General features: G+C 56.2%; 2 protein-coding genes across 4 annotated transcripts in view; one reads left to right on the forward strand and one right to left on the reverse strand.

Annotated features, from left to right (window-relative positions):
• The window catches only part of RABEP2 (rabaptin, RAB GTPase binding effector protein 2), a 21,995-nt gene extending 10,140 nt beyond the window's left edge, over nucleotides 1-11,855 (forward strand). Inside the window, exons 4-13 of the mRNA XM_023192941.1 lie at nucleotides 1,590-1,700; nucleotides 1,786-2,136; nucleotides 5,231-5,326; nucleotides 5,425-5,523; nucleotides 7,302-7,457; nucleotides 10,010-10,187; nucleotides 10,337-10,348; nucleotides 10,456-10,511; nucleotides 10,767-10,880; nucleotides 11,228-11,855. Of these exons, the coding sequence (XP_023048709.1) occupies nucleotides 1,590-1,700; nucleotides 1,786-2,136; nucleotides 5,231-5,326; nucleotides 5,425-5,523; nucleotides 7,302-7,457; nucleotides 10,010-10,187; nucleotides 10,337-10,348; nucleotides 10,456-10,511; nucleotides 10,767-10,880; nucleotides 11,228-11,329 (1,275 nt within the window). The 3' untranslated portion in view covers nucleotides 11,330-11,855. The remainder of the gene's footprint in view (nucleotides 1-1,589; nucleotides 1,701-1,785; nucleotides 2,137-5,230; nucleotides 5,327-5,424; nucleotides 5,524-7,301; nucleotides 7,458-10,009; nucleotides 10,188-10,336; nucleotides 10,349-10,455; nucleotides 10,512-10,766; nucleotides 10,881-11,227) is intronic.
• Nucleotides 11,765-14,669, reverse strand: part of ATP2A1 (ATPase sarcoplasmic/endoplasmic reticulum Ca2+ transporting 1) — a 27,683-nt gene continuing 24,778 nt past the window's right edge. For 2 of the 3 annotated variants that reach the window (XM_026455392.1, XM_026455393.1), the window contains 8 exons: nucleotides 14,184-14,404; nucleotides 13,881-14,083; nucleotides 13,602-13,687; nucleotides 13,356-13,489; nucleotides 13,120-13,237; nucleotides 12,833-12,950; nucleotides 12,534-12,577; nucleotides 11,767-12,096 (listed from right to left, as the gene is read on the reverse strand). In XM_026455392.1, the coding sequence (XP_026311177.1) occupies nucleotides 12,573-12,577; nucleotides 12,833-12,950; nucleotides 13,120-13,237; nucleotides 13,356-13,489; nucleotides 13,602-13,687; nucleotides 13,881-14,083; nucleotides 14,184-14,404 (885 nt within the window). In that variant the 3' untranslated portion in view covers nucleotides 11,767-12,096; nucleotides 12,534-12,572. Of the gene's footprint in view, nucleotides 12,097-12,533; nucleotides 12,578-12,832; nucleotides 12,951-13,119; nucleotides 13,238-13,355; nucleotides 13,490-13,601; nucleotides 13,688-13,880; nucleotides 14,084-14,183; nucleotides 14,405-14,669 lie in introns of all 3 variants that reach the window. The other variant, XM_026455391.2, reaches the window with a different exon arrangement.

Below are 14,669 nucleotides of genomic sequence, written 5' to 3' on the forward strand. Positions count from 1 at the left end.
GGCGTGATCTCAGCTCACTGCAAGCTCTGCCTCCTGGGTTCACGCCATTCTCCTGCCTCAGCCTCTTGAGTAGCTGGGACTACAGGCGCCCGCCACAGCACCTGGCTAATTTTTTGTATTTTTAGTAGAGATGGGGTTTTACCGTGGTCTTGATCTCCTGACCTTGTGATCCGCCTGCCTCGGCCTAAGAGTGAAACTTCTTATCAAAATAAATAAAAGTTGTCCTGGGCCAGGCACGGTGGCTCACACCTGTAATCCCAGCACTTTGGGAGGCCGAGGTGGGTGGTCTCAGGAGTTCGAGACCAGCCTGGCCAAAATGGTGAAACCCCATCTCTACTAAAAATACAAAAATTAGCCAGACATGGTGGCAGGTGCCTGTAATCCTAGCTACTCATGAGGCTGAGGCAAGAGAATTGCCTGAACCTAGAAGGCGGAGGTTGCAGTGAGCCGAGATTTTGCCAGTCCTCTTTAGCCTGGGCAACAGAGTGAGATTCCATCTAAAAAAAATGTGAGAATAATAATAATGCAAATAAAATAAAGAGTTGTCCTGGAAGGTCCCCTTGGCTCATCTGTTTCTATCTCAGTAGCTGGAACTTAGCCAGATGATCTGTTTAGTTGCAAGGAAGCGGATAAATGTGGATGGTATTCTAGGATTTAGGCCACATGCCCAACCAACAGTGTGAGGTGCACTGGGCATTGGTGTAATCCCAACCCAGATGCTGGGAATTACACTTGTAATGCCAGCACCTTGGGAGGCTGAGGTGGGAGGATCACTTGAGTCCAGGAATTCAAAACCAGTCTGGACAACATAGCAATATCCTGTCCCACAAAAAATACAAAAATTAGCCCGTTGGTGCACATGCCTGTAGTCCCAGCTACTCAGGAGGCTGAGGCAGGAGGATGGCTTGAGTCCTGGAGAGGGAGGCTACAGTGGGACGCGATTGCACCCCTGCACTCCAGCCTGGGGAACGGAAAGAGAGCTCATCTCTTTAAAAAAAATTTTTAAAAAAGCCGGGTGCGGTGGCTCAAGCCTGTAATCCCAGTACTTTGGGAGGCCGAGGCTGGCGGATCACGAGGTCAGGAGTTCGACACCAGCCTGGCCAACATGGTAAAACCACGTCTCTACTAAAAATACAAAAATTTGCTGGGCATGGTGATGCGTGCCTGTAATCCCAGCTACTGGGGAGGCTGAGGCAGGAGAATGGCTTGAACCCAGGAGGTGGAGGTAGCAGTGAGCCGAGATCGTGCCACTGCAGTCCAGCCTGGGTGACAGAGCAAGACTCCATCTCAAAAAAAAAAAAAAAGGTAAAGTTCTATGACAAAAGGAAAAAATGGATATTGGGGAAGGAAGATATGTTGAGTGACAGGGCCATAGGAAGAAGTCGTGACCTTCATCCTTGCCCTTATGCCCTGGGGCAAGTCGTGGAAGCTTCTAGAGCCTCTGTGTGCTTATCTCTGGAATGAGGGTAGACAGCACCTTCTAGGGAGGATTAGGAGAGCTGATGTGCTTGGAGAGGAAGCTCTGAACAGACCTGGGGCTTCAGCACTCGGGAGGGGGAACTACTGCTGCCAAACGCCACTCCCTCCAGGCCCACGAGGACTCGGAGAAGCTGCGGGAGATCGTTCTGCCCATGGAGAAGGAGATCGAGGAGCTGAAGGCGAAGCTGCTGAGGGCCGAGGAGCTGATACAGGAGATCCAGGTGAGGGCGCGGCCAGGGGGCGCTGGGGAAGGAGGGGTGCCAGAGGACCCTGGCCCTCCAGCCTCTTCCCTGCCCCCTTCCCTAGAGACGTCCCCGGCATGCCCCTTCCCTGCACGACTCTACGGAGTTGCTGCCCCTGTCCCGGGACCCATCGCCCCCGCTGGAGCCTCTGGAGGAGCTGAGCGGAGATGGGGGTCCAGCAGCTGAGGCCTTCGCTCACAACTGCGATGACAGCGCCTCCATCTCCTCCTTCTCCCTTGGTGGTGGGGCCGGCAGCAGCTCCTCCCTGCCCCGCAGCCGCCAGGGCCTGAGCCCTGAACAGGAAGAGACGGCCTCGCTGGTGTCTACGGGCACCCTGGTTCCCGAAGGCATCTACCTGCCCCCTCCTGGCTACCAGCTTGTCCCAGACACCCAGTGGGAGCAGCTGCAGATGGAGGTGAGTGTTGTGGGCAGGGTGGCGGGGTGCGCCATCCCCCTCTCTGCTGGATGCTTCCCCTGCACCGCCTGTGTTCAGACCCAGAGCTAGAGCCAGAGCTTCCACAGGCAGAAGAGAGGCCCCTCTCCTAGTGAAGGCAGGCAGATGTAAACATGCACAGGGGCCAGGTGCGGTGGCTCACACCTGCCATCCCAGCCACTCGGAAGCTGAGCGGGAAGATTGTTTGTGGCTAGGAGTTCAAGGCCAGTCTGGGCAACATAGTGAGACCCTGTCTCTTTATAAAAATTAAAAAAAAAAAAAAAAAGCCAAGTGTGCACCTGTAGTCCCAGCTACTTGGGAGGCTAAGGCAGGAGGATCACTTGAGCCCAGGAGATTGAGGCTGCAGTGAACCAAGATCGTGCCACCGCACTCCATCCTGGGTCACAGAGTGAGAACCTGTCTCAAAAAAAAAAAAAAAGAAAAAAGAAAAGGCCGGGCGCAGTGGCTCGTGTCTGTAATCCCAGCACTTTGGGAAGCTGAGGTGGGTGGATCATCTGAGGTCAGGAGTTCGAGACCAGCCTAGATAACATGGTGAAATCTCATCTCTACTAAAAATATAAAAATTAGCTGGGTGTGGTGGTGCATGCCCGTAATCCCAGCTACGCGTGAGGCTGAGGCAGGAGAATCTCTTGAACTGTGGAGGCGGAGGTTGCAGTGAGCCGAGATCCTGCCATTGCACTCCATCCTGGGCAACAAGAGTGAAACTCTGTCTCGAAATATAATAATAATAATAATAGTAATATGATGCAAAAAAATGAATTGTACATTTCACATGGGTAAATTATATGGTAAAGAACTTATAACTCAGTAAAGGTGCTTTTAACAAAAATGCACATGGATGCATGGGGAAGACATTGTCACCAGGGAGATGCCCAAAAAAAACTAAACAGGGTTATGGGATAGAGACTGGCAGTGAGGGAGACTGACCTGGGTTCAGGCTGGAGCTGAGACCCAGATGGTAGGAGGAGGAGCTCTTAAAGGGCAGGCTGGGCATGGTGGCTCACTCCTGTAATCCCAGCACTTTGGGAGGCTGAGGTGGGCAGATCACCTGAGGTTGAGAGTTCAAGACCAGCCTGACCAACATGGATTCAGGCGTGGTGGTGCATGCCTGTAATCCCAGCTACTTGGGAGGCTGAGGCGGGAGAATCGCTTGAACCCAGGAGGCGGAAGTTGCAGTCAGCCAAGATCGCGCCATTGCACTCCAGCCTGGGCAACAAGAGAACAAGAGTGAAACTCTGTCGCAAAAAAAAAAAAGACCAGGGCACAAGGACCTGTGAGTTCAAAGGCCCTGAGGATGGAGAGACCACAGTGTGTCTGAGGAACAGGAAGGCCACCGGGGAGAAGAGAAGAGGAGACCAGAAAGAAAGGCAGACCAGAAAGAAAGACCACATGAGTCCAGCTTTGGGGGCCGATTGTGCATTGTGCATCTTAGGAGATGTGGGAAGCACCTGCAGGTTAATTTTAAGCAAGGGAGAAGCCTCCCAGCTCCAGGCTTTCAAAAGCTCACTTGGGGCCAGGTGCAGTGGCTCACGTGTGTAATCTCAGCACTTTGGGACGCTGAGGTGGGCGGAATGCTGGAACCCAGGAGTTTGAGATCAGCCTGGGCAACATGACGAAACCCTGTCCTACAAAATAATACAAAAAAGTAGCTGGGTGCGGTGGCATGCCTATGATCCAGGCTACTCTGGGAGGCTGAGGTGAGAGGATTGCTTGAGCCCAGGAGGTCGAGGCTACAGTGAGCCAAGATCGTGCACCACTGCACTCCAGCCTGGGTCACAGAGTGAGACCCCATCTCAAAAAAAAAAAAAAAAAAAAAGAAAGCTTACTTAGGCGTGTGTTGGGGTAGGGGCCACAGGAGAAGCTGAGAGGCTGGGACTGTGGTGTACGGGAAGGTGATACCTTGGACCAGGGGATGGCCACAGAGACAGGAAGAAATGGGTGGATGTGGAATCCACTTTATTTTTTTTTAGATGGAGTCTCGCTCTGTCGCCCAGGCTGGAGTGCAGTGGCGCAGTCTCGGCTCACTGCAAGCTCTGCCTCCCGGGTTCACGCCATTCTCCTGCCTCAGCCTCCCGAGTAGCTGGGACTACAGGTGCCCGCCACCATGCCTGGCTAATTTTTTTGTATTTTTAGTAGAGACAGGGTTTCACCGTGTTAGCCAGGATGGTCTTGATCTCCTGACCTCGTGATCCGCTCGCCTTGGCCTCCCAAAGTGCTGGGATTACAGGTGTGAGCTACCGCTCCCGGCCAGAATCCACTTTTTTTAAGATGGAGCCCCATCCTGTCACCCAGGCTGGAGTGCAGTGGCCCGATCTTGGCTCACTGCAACCTCTATCTTTCAGATTCAAGTGATTCTCCTGCCTCAGCCTCCCCAGTAGCTGGGATTACAGGGGCCTGCCACCACGTCCAGCTAATTTTTTTTGTATTTTTAGTAGAGACTAGGTTTCACCATATTGGTCAGGCTGGTCTTGAACTCCCGACCTCGTGATCCGCCCACCTCAGCCTCCCAAAGTGGTGGTATTATAGATATGAGCCGCCGTGCCCGGCCCTGTTTTTTTTTTTTTTTTTTTTTGAGACGGAGTTTCACTCTGTCACCCACGCTGGAATGCAGTGGCACGACCTCGGCTCCCTGTAACTTCTGCTTCTGGGTTTAAGTGATTCTCTTACCTCAGCTTCCCAAGTAGCTGAGATTATAGGTGTCCCACCACCACACCCAGCTAACTTTTTGTATTTTTAGTAGAGATGGAGTTTCACCATGTTGGCCTGGCTGGTTTTGAACCCCTTACCTCAAATGATCCGCCCGTCTCAGCCTCCCAAAGTGCTGGGATTACGGGCATGAGCCACTGCACCTGGCACTGTGGAATCCACTTTGGAGATGGACCCGGCAGGGCCTGCTGATGGGTGGGGAGTGAAGGGAAGAGAAAGGATGTCTGGGCCTGTAACTCGATGGACTGTGTGGATGAGGGCACCTCCCTGCAGAGGTGGGCCACGAGAAGTGTGGTGAGGGGGTCCTAAGTTCCCAGGAGATGCAGGCTGAAGGCAGGGTCTGTGGCAGGGCCGACAGCTGCAGAAGGACCTGGAGAGCGTCAGCCGCGAGCGGGACGAGCTCCAAGAGGGCCTGAGACGGAGCAACGAGGACTGTGCCAAGCAGGTGGGTCCCTGCCGCCACTGCAGCCCCAGCCAGGCCTCTGGTTGCCTTCCGCCCCCTGACATCCCCCTGCCCTCACTTTCACCCTCCCTCCAACCCAGATGCAGGTGCTCCTGGCCCAGGTCCAGAACTCAGAGCAGCTGCTGCAGACCCTGCAGGGGACTGTGAGCCAGGCCCAGGAGCGGGTACAGCTGCAGATGGTGAGTACCTGGGAGCCCCGGGGAAGGAGGGTGAGGAGTCCAACGGGAATCAGTTGCGTGTGGTGGAAGGGGGCACGTGGGAAGTCAAGGCACCTGTCCTGTCTCCAGCTGCTCAGACCATACCCTGGAACTGGTGCCGGGTAGGTAAGAGGGTTTTGGGGCAGCTGGTGCCGTGGCCAGAGCAGGGCCTTTGCAGCCACACAGAGCTGTTTGATCTTGAGCTAATCCCAGACTCCCAGCCTCTGTCTCACCATCTATAAAACTGACATAGTGGGGCCTAGTTTGCAGAGTCATGAGGATTAAAAGCAAATCTGGCTGGGCAAGGTGACTCATACCTGTAATCCTAGCACTTTGGGAGGCCTAGGCAGTTGGATCACCTGAGGTCAGGAGTTCGAGCCTCACCAACACAGCAAAACCCCATCTCTACTTAGAATACAAAAATTAGCCAGGCATCGTGGCGGGCACCTGTAATCCCAGCTACTCAGGAGGCTGAGGCAGGAGAATCGCTTGAACCCGGGGACAGAGGTTGTAGTGAGCCAAGATCGTGCCATTGCACTTCAGCCTGGGTGAAAGAGCAAAACTCTGTCTCAAAGGAAAAAAAAAAAGCAAATCAGATGCTCACCTAGACTGGGGAGGAGACATACGTGATTGAACAGGGCCAGGTGTAGGGCAGGAGGGCAGTGGGCAGACTGGAACCAGAGGTTCCTGCAAGGTGCTCCTGCCTCTGAGCTCTGCTGACTATGGCCACCTAAGAACACAGGTTCACTGCTGCCAGATTTTCTGATTTTTCAAGAGAAACCAAAAATATGAATATTTGTGTATTGTCTCCTATTTTTTTTTAAGAGTTGGTGTGTTGCTCAGCACCCAGGCTTGAGTGCAGTGGTACAATCATAGCTCACGGAAGCCTCAACTTGCTGGGCTCAAGCAATCCTGCAGCCTCAGCCTCCTGAACAGCTGGGACTACAGGCTTACACCACCATGCCCAGCTAATTTATAATTTTTTCTTGTAGAGTTGGGGTCTCACTATGTTGCCCAGGCTGGTCTCAAACTCCTGGCCTCAAGTGACCCTCCCACCTTGACCGCCCCCGTAGCCAGGATTATAGGTGTGTAGCACCACACCTGGCTTGTCTCTCAATTTTTAGAGTCGGCAACTACTTTAGGGTTTAAGAAATATATATGGGCTGGGCACAGTGGCTCACACCTGTAACCCCAGCACTTTGGGAGGCCGAGGCAGGTGGATCATCTGAGGTCAAGAGTTTGAGACCAGCCTGACCAACATGGTGAAACCCCTTCTCTACTAAAAGTACAAATATTAGCAAGGCATGATGGTGGGCACCTGTAATTCCAGCTATTTGGGAGGCTGAGGCAGGAGAATCGCTTGAACTTGGGAGGTGGAGGTTGCAGTGAGCTGAGATCATGCCGTTGCACTTCAGCCTGGGTGACAGAGGGAGACTCTGTCTCAGAAAAACATATTTTTTTAAAATTTAAATGTATATATATTTAAATAAATGTTTATGTGTGTGTGTGTGTGTGTGTGTGTGTATGGACCAAATAAAATACCCAGCTTGGGCCCTGGCAGCAGCCTGTAACCTGCGTGTTAGCAGGGACGGGGTGTCTGAAGAGCTTGGTAGCAAAAAGTGATCCTTCCTTGCTCAGGAGCAGAGGGGGCATGGGCTCTCTTGCTGTCAGTCTGGGAGGAGGGTTCAAGGAGGTTTGGCCTCCTACGGACTGGAGACGCCTGTCCTCTTCATTACCTTGTACTAACTGTCCATCCACAGGCGGAGCTGGTCACCACCCACAAGTGCCTGCACCACGAGGTAAAGCGGTTGAATGAGGAAAACCAAGGGCTCCGGGCCGAGCAGCTGCCATCCTCAGCCCCCCAGGGCCTGCAGCAGGAGCAGGGCGAGGAGGAATCACTGCCCAGCTCTGTGCCAGTAAGCCAAGTGTGGGCACTGAGGGCCTGGAGCCACCGTGAGGGCCCCTCCTCCCCAGGCAGAGCAGAGCATTGGTTGGGACCAGCCAGGGTGCTGTATATTTGCTTGGCCAACTCATTTGCCTTCTCTAAGGCTCAGTTTCCTCATCTGAGAGATGGAACCATACACCCTTTCCAGCATTGGCATCAAAAGAAAATGAGTTAACAGAATGCTTGGCAGGAAGGAAGCAGTCATTTGGTTGGTTTGCTATTTTTAAGTGACACGTGAGCCACAAGATTGAATTCATCATAATCTTTGGTTCATAGCAAGCTGCCATCGTGGATCTATGCCTGGCCTTTGTCAACTTAATTTCTTTATAATATGGCTTATTAGCCAGGCATGATGGCTTACACCTGGAATCCTAGCACTTTGGGAGGCTGAGGTGGGCAAATCACTTGAGGTCAGGAATTTGAGACCAGCCTGGCCAACATGGTGAAACCCCATCTCTACTAAAAATACAAAAAAATTAGTCGGAGCCGGGTGCGGTGGCTCACGCCTGTAATCCCAGCATTTGGGAGGCCAAGGTGGGTGGATCACCAGAGGTCAGGAGTTCGAGACCAGTCTGCCCAACGTGGTGAAACCCCATCTCTACTAAAAATACAAAAATTAGCCTGGTGTGGTGGGGGGCACCTGTAATCCCAGCTACCTGGGAGGCTGGGGCTAGGGAATCGATTGAACCCAGGAGGCAGAAGTTGCGGTGAGCTGAGATTGCGCCATTGCACTCCAGCCTGGGCAACAAGAGCGAAACTCTGTCTTAAAAAAAAAAAAAAAAATTAGTTGGGTGTGGTGGTTCATGCCCATAATCCCAGCTACTCGGGAGGCTAAGGCAGAAGAATCACTTGAACCTGGGAGGTGGAAGTTGCAGTGAGCCAAGATGGCACCACTGCACTCCAGCCTGGGCGACAGAGCAAGGTTCCATCTCAAAATAATAATATGGCTTATTAATAAATTGATTAGAAATAGATCACCTGGTGGCTGGGTACAGTGGCTCACGCCTATAATCACAGCAGTTTGGGAGGCTGAGGCAGGAGGATCATTTGAGCCCAAGAGTTCAAGACCAACCTGGGCAACAAAGCAAGATCCTGTCTCTACAAAAAACTAAAATAAAAGTATTAGCTGGGCTTGGTGGCTTGTGCCCATAGTCTCAGCTACTTAGGAGCCTGAGACAGGAGGATCACTCGAGCCCAGGAGTTCAAGATCAGCCTGGGCAACATAGTTGAGACCCCGTCTCTACAAAAAATACAAAAATTAGCCGGGTGTGGTGGCCTCCACCTGTAGTCCCCAGCAACTCAAGTGTCTGAGGCGGGACGCTTGATCCTAGGAGGTTGAGGCTACAGTGAGCTGTGATCGTGTCACTACACTCCAGCCTGGGCCACAGAGTGAGAGCCTGTCTCAAAAAAAAAAAAAAAAAAAGCAAAAGACAAAAAACAATAAAAAAGATCCCTGAGGCGCCCTCCCCACCCTGAGATCCGTCCGCTTCCAGGCACCTCCTCCCCATTCCTTGACTCTGCTTTGCCCTCGCGGTCTTCTTTGCTGGTGTTTTCATTACATGTACAGTGTGGTGCTTAACTTTCATTGTTCTTGAGTTTTACGAAAGGGTTTATTTTATTTTATTTTTAGAGACAGAGTCTCGCTCTGTCGCCCAGGCTGGAGTCTAGTGGCGCCAGCTCGACTCACTGTAACCTCCACCTCCTTGGTTCAAGTGATTCTCCTGCCTCAGCCCCCTGAGTAGCTGGGATTACAGGCACGGGCCACCAGCTGGCTTTGTTGTTGTTGTTGTTGTTGTTGTTGTTTGTTTTTGTTTCTGTTTGAGACGGAGTCTTGTTCTGTCGCCCAGGCTGGAGTGCAGTGGCACGATCTCAACTCCCTGCAACCTCCGCCTCCTGGGTTCAAGTGATTCTTCTACCTCAGCCTCCCGAGTAGCTGGGACTACAGGCGCACACCACCACGCCCGGCTATTTTCTGTATTTTTAGTAGAAACAGAGTTTCACCATATTGGCCAGGCTGGTCTCGAACTCCTGACCTCGTGATCTGCCGGCCTCGGCTTCCCAAAGTGCTGGGATTACAGGCGTGAGCCACCGTGCCCGGCCTAATTTTTGTATTTTTAGTAGAGACGGGATTTCATCTTATTGGTTAGGCTGGTCTCAAACTCCTGACCTCACATGATCCGCCCACCTTGGTCTCTCAAAGTAGTGAGATTACAGGTGTGAGTCCTCGCACTGGGCAAGGGGCTCTTGCTGTAGGTAATCTGCTGAACTTTCTGGTTGGGACTCTTCCTGAGCGCCCTCCACGGTGTGGGGCATGGCCGTGTGTCCTGAGCTTCCTCCGCTGGGCCGGAGCGCGCCTATCCGCCTCCCAGACGATGGGCATTTTGGGGTCTTCCCTGCTTTAGCCATTTGCTTCCATCCTTCCTTCCTTCCCCGTTCCTCCCCACAATCCCCGTCTGGCTGATGGCCCCTGCCCTGCTGCCCTCCTACCCCGGCCCAGCAGGTGACTCCTCGCGTCCCTTCCAGGAGCTGCAGCAGCTGCTGCGCCGCACGCGGCAGGAGGCGAGGGCCCGGCTGCAGGCCCAGGAACACGGGGCAGAGCGCCTGCGGATCGAGATTGTGACGCTGCGGGAGGCTCTGGAGGAGGAGACAGCGGCCAGGGCCAGCCTGGAGGGGCAGCTGAGGGTGCAGCGGGAGGACACAGGTGAGGGGAGGGGCACGAGCCCCCATCCCCGGGCCCAGGGCCCCTGTCGGGCCTGCAAGGAGCCACCGGGGCTCCTTGGCAGCAGTGGGGAGGGGAGACAGGCGGTGGTGCACCGCTGGCCTTGACCTCTCTCTCTTTCCTTCCCACAGAGGTGCTGGAGGGTGAGTGTGTGCTGGTGGCGATCTTGGGGATTGCCCACCCTGGCTGGGCTAGGTGGGGAAAGGGAGAAGGCGTGGCCCTGACGTCTCGCCCTGCCCTGACTTCCCAGCCTCCCTGTGCAGCCTGAGGACGGAGATGGAGCGGGTGCAGCAAGAAGAGAGCAAGGTGAGGGGAAGGGCAGGGGGACTGGGAGGAGAGGGACCCTCCCCCACCCCTCCCGCCCTCTGTGTCTCCCTCAGGCCAGGTGGGAGGAAGCCCTGGGGCAACGGCTGGGCTTGGCCGAGCCAGACAGAGGAGGTTGGAGTCAGGATTGGTGTAGAAGGGGCTACTGTGTTGGGAACTCCCGTGCTGGGGCCACACACCCTCCCATCTGGCCCAGGCTGAGCCAGGCCCAGCTCAGTGTGGTGTCTGTCCCCGCAGGCCCAGCTCCCAGACCTCTCAGAACAGAGGGCCAAGGTGCTGCGGCTGCAGGCAGAGCTGGAAACCAGTGAGCAGGTGCAGAGGGATTTCGTGCGACTGTCCCAGGCCCTCCAGGTACGGCCTGTCCCAGCCCTGCCGGACTGGCTGGCTCCACTCTGGGTGACCTCTCCTGGGTCTTGCAAGGACAGTCCCCTGGTTAGGGGAGTCCTTTCTTCCTCCTGGGGCTGGCATGGTCCTATCCTGAGCTATTGCCAAAAAACTCTGAAACTCTCATGTGCACGTTGGTCACCTGAAGCCCTCAGTACAGGGCATGGTGGACGCTCAGGGCATTTGTGGCCTCAGCCCCACAGAGGTGGCCCCTGGGTCCACTGGTCCCAGGCCCTGCCCTTGGGGGCTAGCAGGTGGGGTAGAGGCTGCATTTCCCCACCAATGCCGCCTGCTCCCCTCGTCTGACCGCGCAGGTGCGCCTGGAGCAGATCCGCCAGGCAGAGACCCTGGAGCAGGTGCGCAGCATCATGGATGAGGCGCCACTCACGGACATCAGGGACATCAAGGACACCTGAGGGGGTCAGGGTGTCCCCACCCCTGCCCTGGGAAAGACGCCTTTCCCCACTCCAGAACCGTGAGGCCTGGTTCTGGGGTCTTGGGTGGCTTCTCCACCGTCCCTGAGCCTGGGGTCGAGGGGACTGATGGGGCCACCACTGCCCTACCCGCCAGCGCCTCCTCCCAGGGTGGCTGGGCCTCCTGCTCTCAGGGATTACACCTGGGTGAGGGGCCCAAGCCCCTCCTGGAACCAAAGGTGCAGGCTCAGGCCTGCGACTTTCTGGCTGCTGTGCTGCCTCCTGGGCTCCAGCCCTCCCCTGCCCCTAGCCCATCCCCTGCCCAGGGCACAGCCGAGCCCCATGGGGGCTGGGAGTCCCCATCAGAGGCAGTGAGGTGGGCCCTGGCCCTGGGATAGGCAGAGCTGCCTTCTGGTCTGCATGACACTAAGACGCTTGTCCACAGCGGCGACCCACGCCTCCAAGCGCGCACAGAAGCAAGGCCAGACTTTTCTGTCATTTATTTTCAATAAATAAGCAGCTCAGCGCAGTCGGTCGCCTTGTCCCTGCAAGCCCCTCGGGGTTGGGAAAGGGGATTTACAAGGTTGAGAGGGAGGTGGGTGGCCGAGGGGGAAGGAAAGGGAAGGGGTCGTGTTTATAAACAGACACATGACGGGGGTGTGGGGGACAGGACAGGGGTCTGTGCCACAGCTCTGCCTGAAGATGCGTCACTATCAGGGTGGGGAGGACAGGGCAAAAGGACGTTCACTTCCTTCTTTCATCTTCTGGATCTGGAAGGGGAAAGAGAAGGGATGAGGCAGGCAGCGGGAAGACAGCGAGGTCCCTCCCAGGTGCATCTCCCAGGCACATACTTACCTGGAGGCTTAGAAGCTTACCACCCCGCCAGTTCCTCCCTTACTCACCTGTGTCCCCAGACACCCCGCCCCCCCACTGCAGCCCCACAGCAGAGACAGCCCAGCACACAGCCAGCGCAACGCAGCGCAGCAGACAGGCCCAGAGGCTGGTACTACCCAGGGGGCCTGGGAGCCGAACTGACGCCCAGTGGGAGGCCAGCGGCCCACCCCGACTGGAAGCGCAGCAGCAGCAGCGGCAATGGCTCCAGGTGGAGCTGCGAGCGCAAGTGACCTTGGATGCGATGCGCAAGGGGCTGAGGGGCGCGGATGGCAGGGGCACAGCAGCTGGGGTGAGGGCAAGAAGGGGGTGATACCTGTGACACGGGCTCAAAGAGATGGAGGAGGGGGAACAGTTATCCTATGGCCAGAGAGGACAAGAGGCACTGTTATCAAGGTGGGGAGGCAGTGTGGGGGCTGTGGGGGCTGAGGAGGCAGTGGGGCTGCCCTGGAGACGTAGCCCCTGCAGGTGCAGGGGGAACAGGTGGACACGGGTCCTGCCAGGGCTGAGGAACTTACCACCTGCAAAGTAGGGGGTGGGGCGGGGCAGGGGCAGCATCGGAGGGAAGGGGCTGTGGTGGAACCAGGGCTTGGGGACAGAGAGGGCACTCCTTACCCTCTAGGTAGTTCCGAGCAATGAACTTGAGGATTTCGTCGAGCCCAATGACCGGCAGTGAGATCTTGAGGACCATGAGCCAGTGGGCGAGGTCCAGGGCCTGGAGCTTGAAGATCATCTGGGGCAGGGGACAAGCGCCCTCTCAGGAGCGGGTGGGCAGGGAGCCAGAGACTCGCACTGCCCAGCCCACTCCTACCAGCCTCCCACATCGGCACCCCTGGTGGGAGTGGTCATCCCGTGGGCTCCCCAGGGCTGGGGTGGGTGGCCCTGGGCGGAAGAAACCTCACCGGCAGGGGGTCAACGTAGAGGATGAGGAAGTGCAGGGACATGGAGAGGCAGATGGAGCCCACCAGCCAGATGTTCACCCAGGGTGGCATCCGCAGCAGGGACTGGTTCTCGGACAGGCTGCAGAGAGAAAGGGGAGGGACAAGGCGCAGTGAGGAGGGAGGAGGCAGGTGGCACAGTGGAGGATAGGGGCAGTGGCCTCAGGGGAGGGTGGCAGGCATAGCCGGGGAGGGCCCACCTGTTGAGTGCGTTGCACATCTCGATGGTCACCAGCACGGACAGGGCCATGGTCATGGGCTCAGAGGCCTCGAAGATCTCACAGTCTATGCCCTCGAAGTGGGCGTTGTCCTCGGTGCACTGCATGAAGTGAGTCTGCAAGGAAGGTATGGGAGACTGAGGTCCAGGGCCACCTCCATGCCACCCTCCTGGTCCCCTCCTGCATCCCCGCACCCTCCTGGTCCCCTCCTCTGTGGCCTCCCCCTACCAGCTGGCTGTAGTTGACATGAGGCCCGTCCTCAGCGTACATGAACCACCAGGCAGCCGCTCCCACGGTGGCTGCACCCACATAGCCTGTGGTGGCGAGAGGGGAGTTGGGGGTTAGGGCTGGGGAGATGGGGGGCATCGAGGGTTGAGGGCCTCAAGTGGCCATGGACAGGCTGGCCAAGGAAGAAGACCCTCTCAGCACCTGCGTGGGGAAGCTGGTATCCCAGACAGGGGGTTAGTCCCAAGGGGTGGGGAGGATCAAGGAACCCCTCCAGCTCACCCCCGATTGCCATGTAGCGGAAGAAGAGCCAGCCACTGATGAGAGGCTCCTTGGGGCTCCGGGGGGGGCGGTCCATGATGTCCAGGTCTGGTGGGTTGAAGCCCAGGGCTGTGGCTGGGAGCCCGTCAGTCACCAAGTTCACCCACAGCAGCTGCACCGGGATCAGGGCCTCGGGCAGCCCCAGGGCAGCAGTCAGGAAGATGCTGCAGGAAGGAGGTGGTCACATCTCTGTCCTGCCTCCCAGACCTGCAGCCACCCCACCCTGACCCCGGCCTCCTCCTGGACGCCCACCCAGCTGCTCACCAGACCACCTCGCCCACGTTGGAGGAAATGAGGTAGCGGATGAACTGCTTCATGTTGTTATAGATGGCGCGGCCCTCCTCCACAGCAGCTACGATGGTGGAGAAGTTGTCGTCGGCCAGCACCATCTCAGAGGCAGTCTTGGCCACAGCAGTGCCAGATCCCATGGCAATGCCAATCTCGGCCTTCTTCAGGGCAGGGGCGTCATTGACGCCATCACCTGTCTGAGGGAGGAGGAGGAGGTGGGCTTAGGGCACCTTCACACATCCCTCCTTTTTAAAAAGTTTTCATTTTAGGGATGAGGTCTCACTGTGTTGCCCAGGCTGGTCTCGAACTCCTGGGTTCAAACAGTCCTCCTGCCTCAACCTCCCAAAGTATTGGGATTACAGGCATGAGCCACCACACCTGGCCAAAAGCTCAATTTAGAACAAAGATTGGCACACTTTTTTTTTTTTTTTTTTTGAAACTGAGTCTCACTCTGTCGCCCAG

Source organism: Piliocolobus tephrosceles, chromosome 17 (assembly GCF_002776525.5).
Source record: "Piliocolobus tephrosceles isolate RC106 chromosome 17, ASM277652v3, whole genome shotgun sequence".
Classification (NCBI taxonomy): Eukaryota; Metazoa; Chordata; class Mammalia; order Primates; family Cercopithecidae; genus Piliocolobus; species Piliocolobus tephrosceles.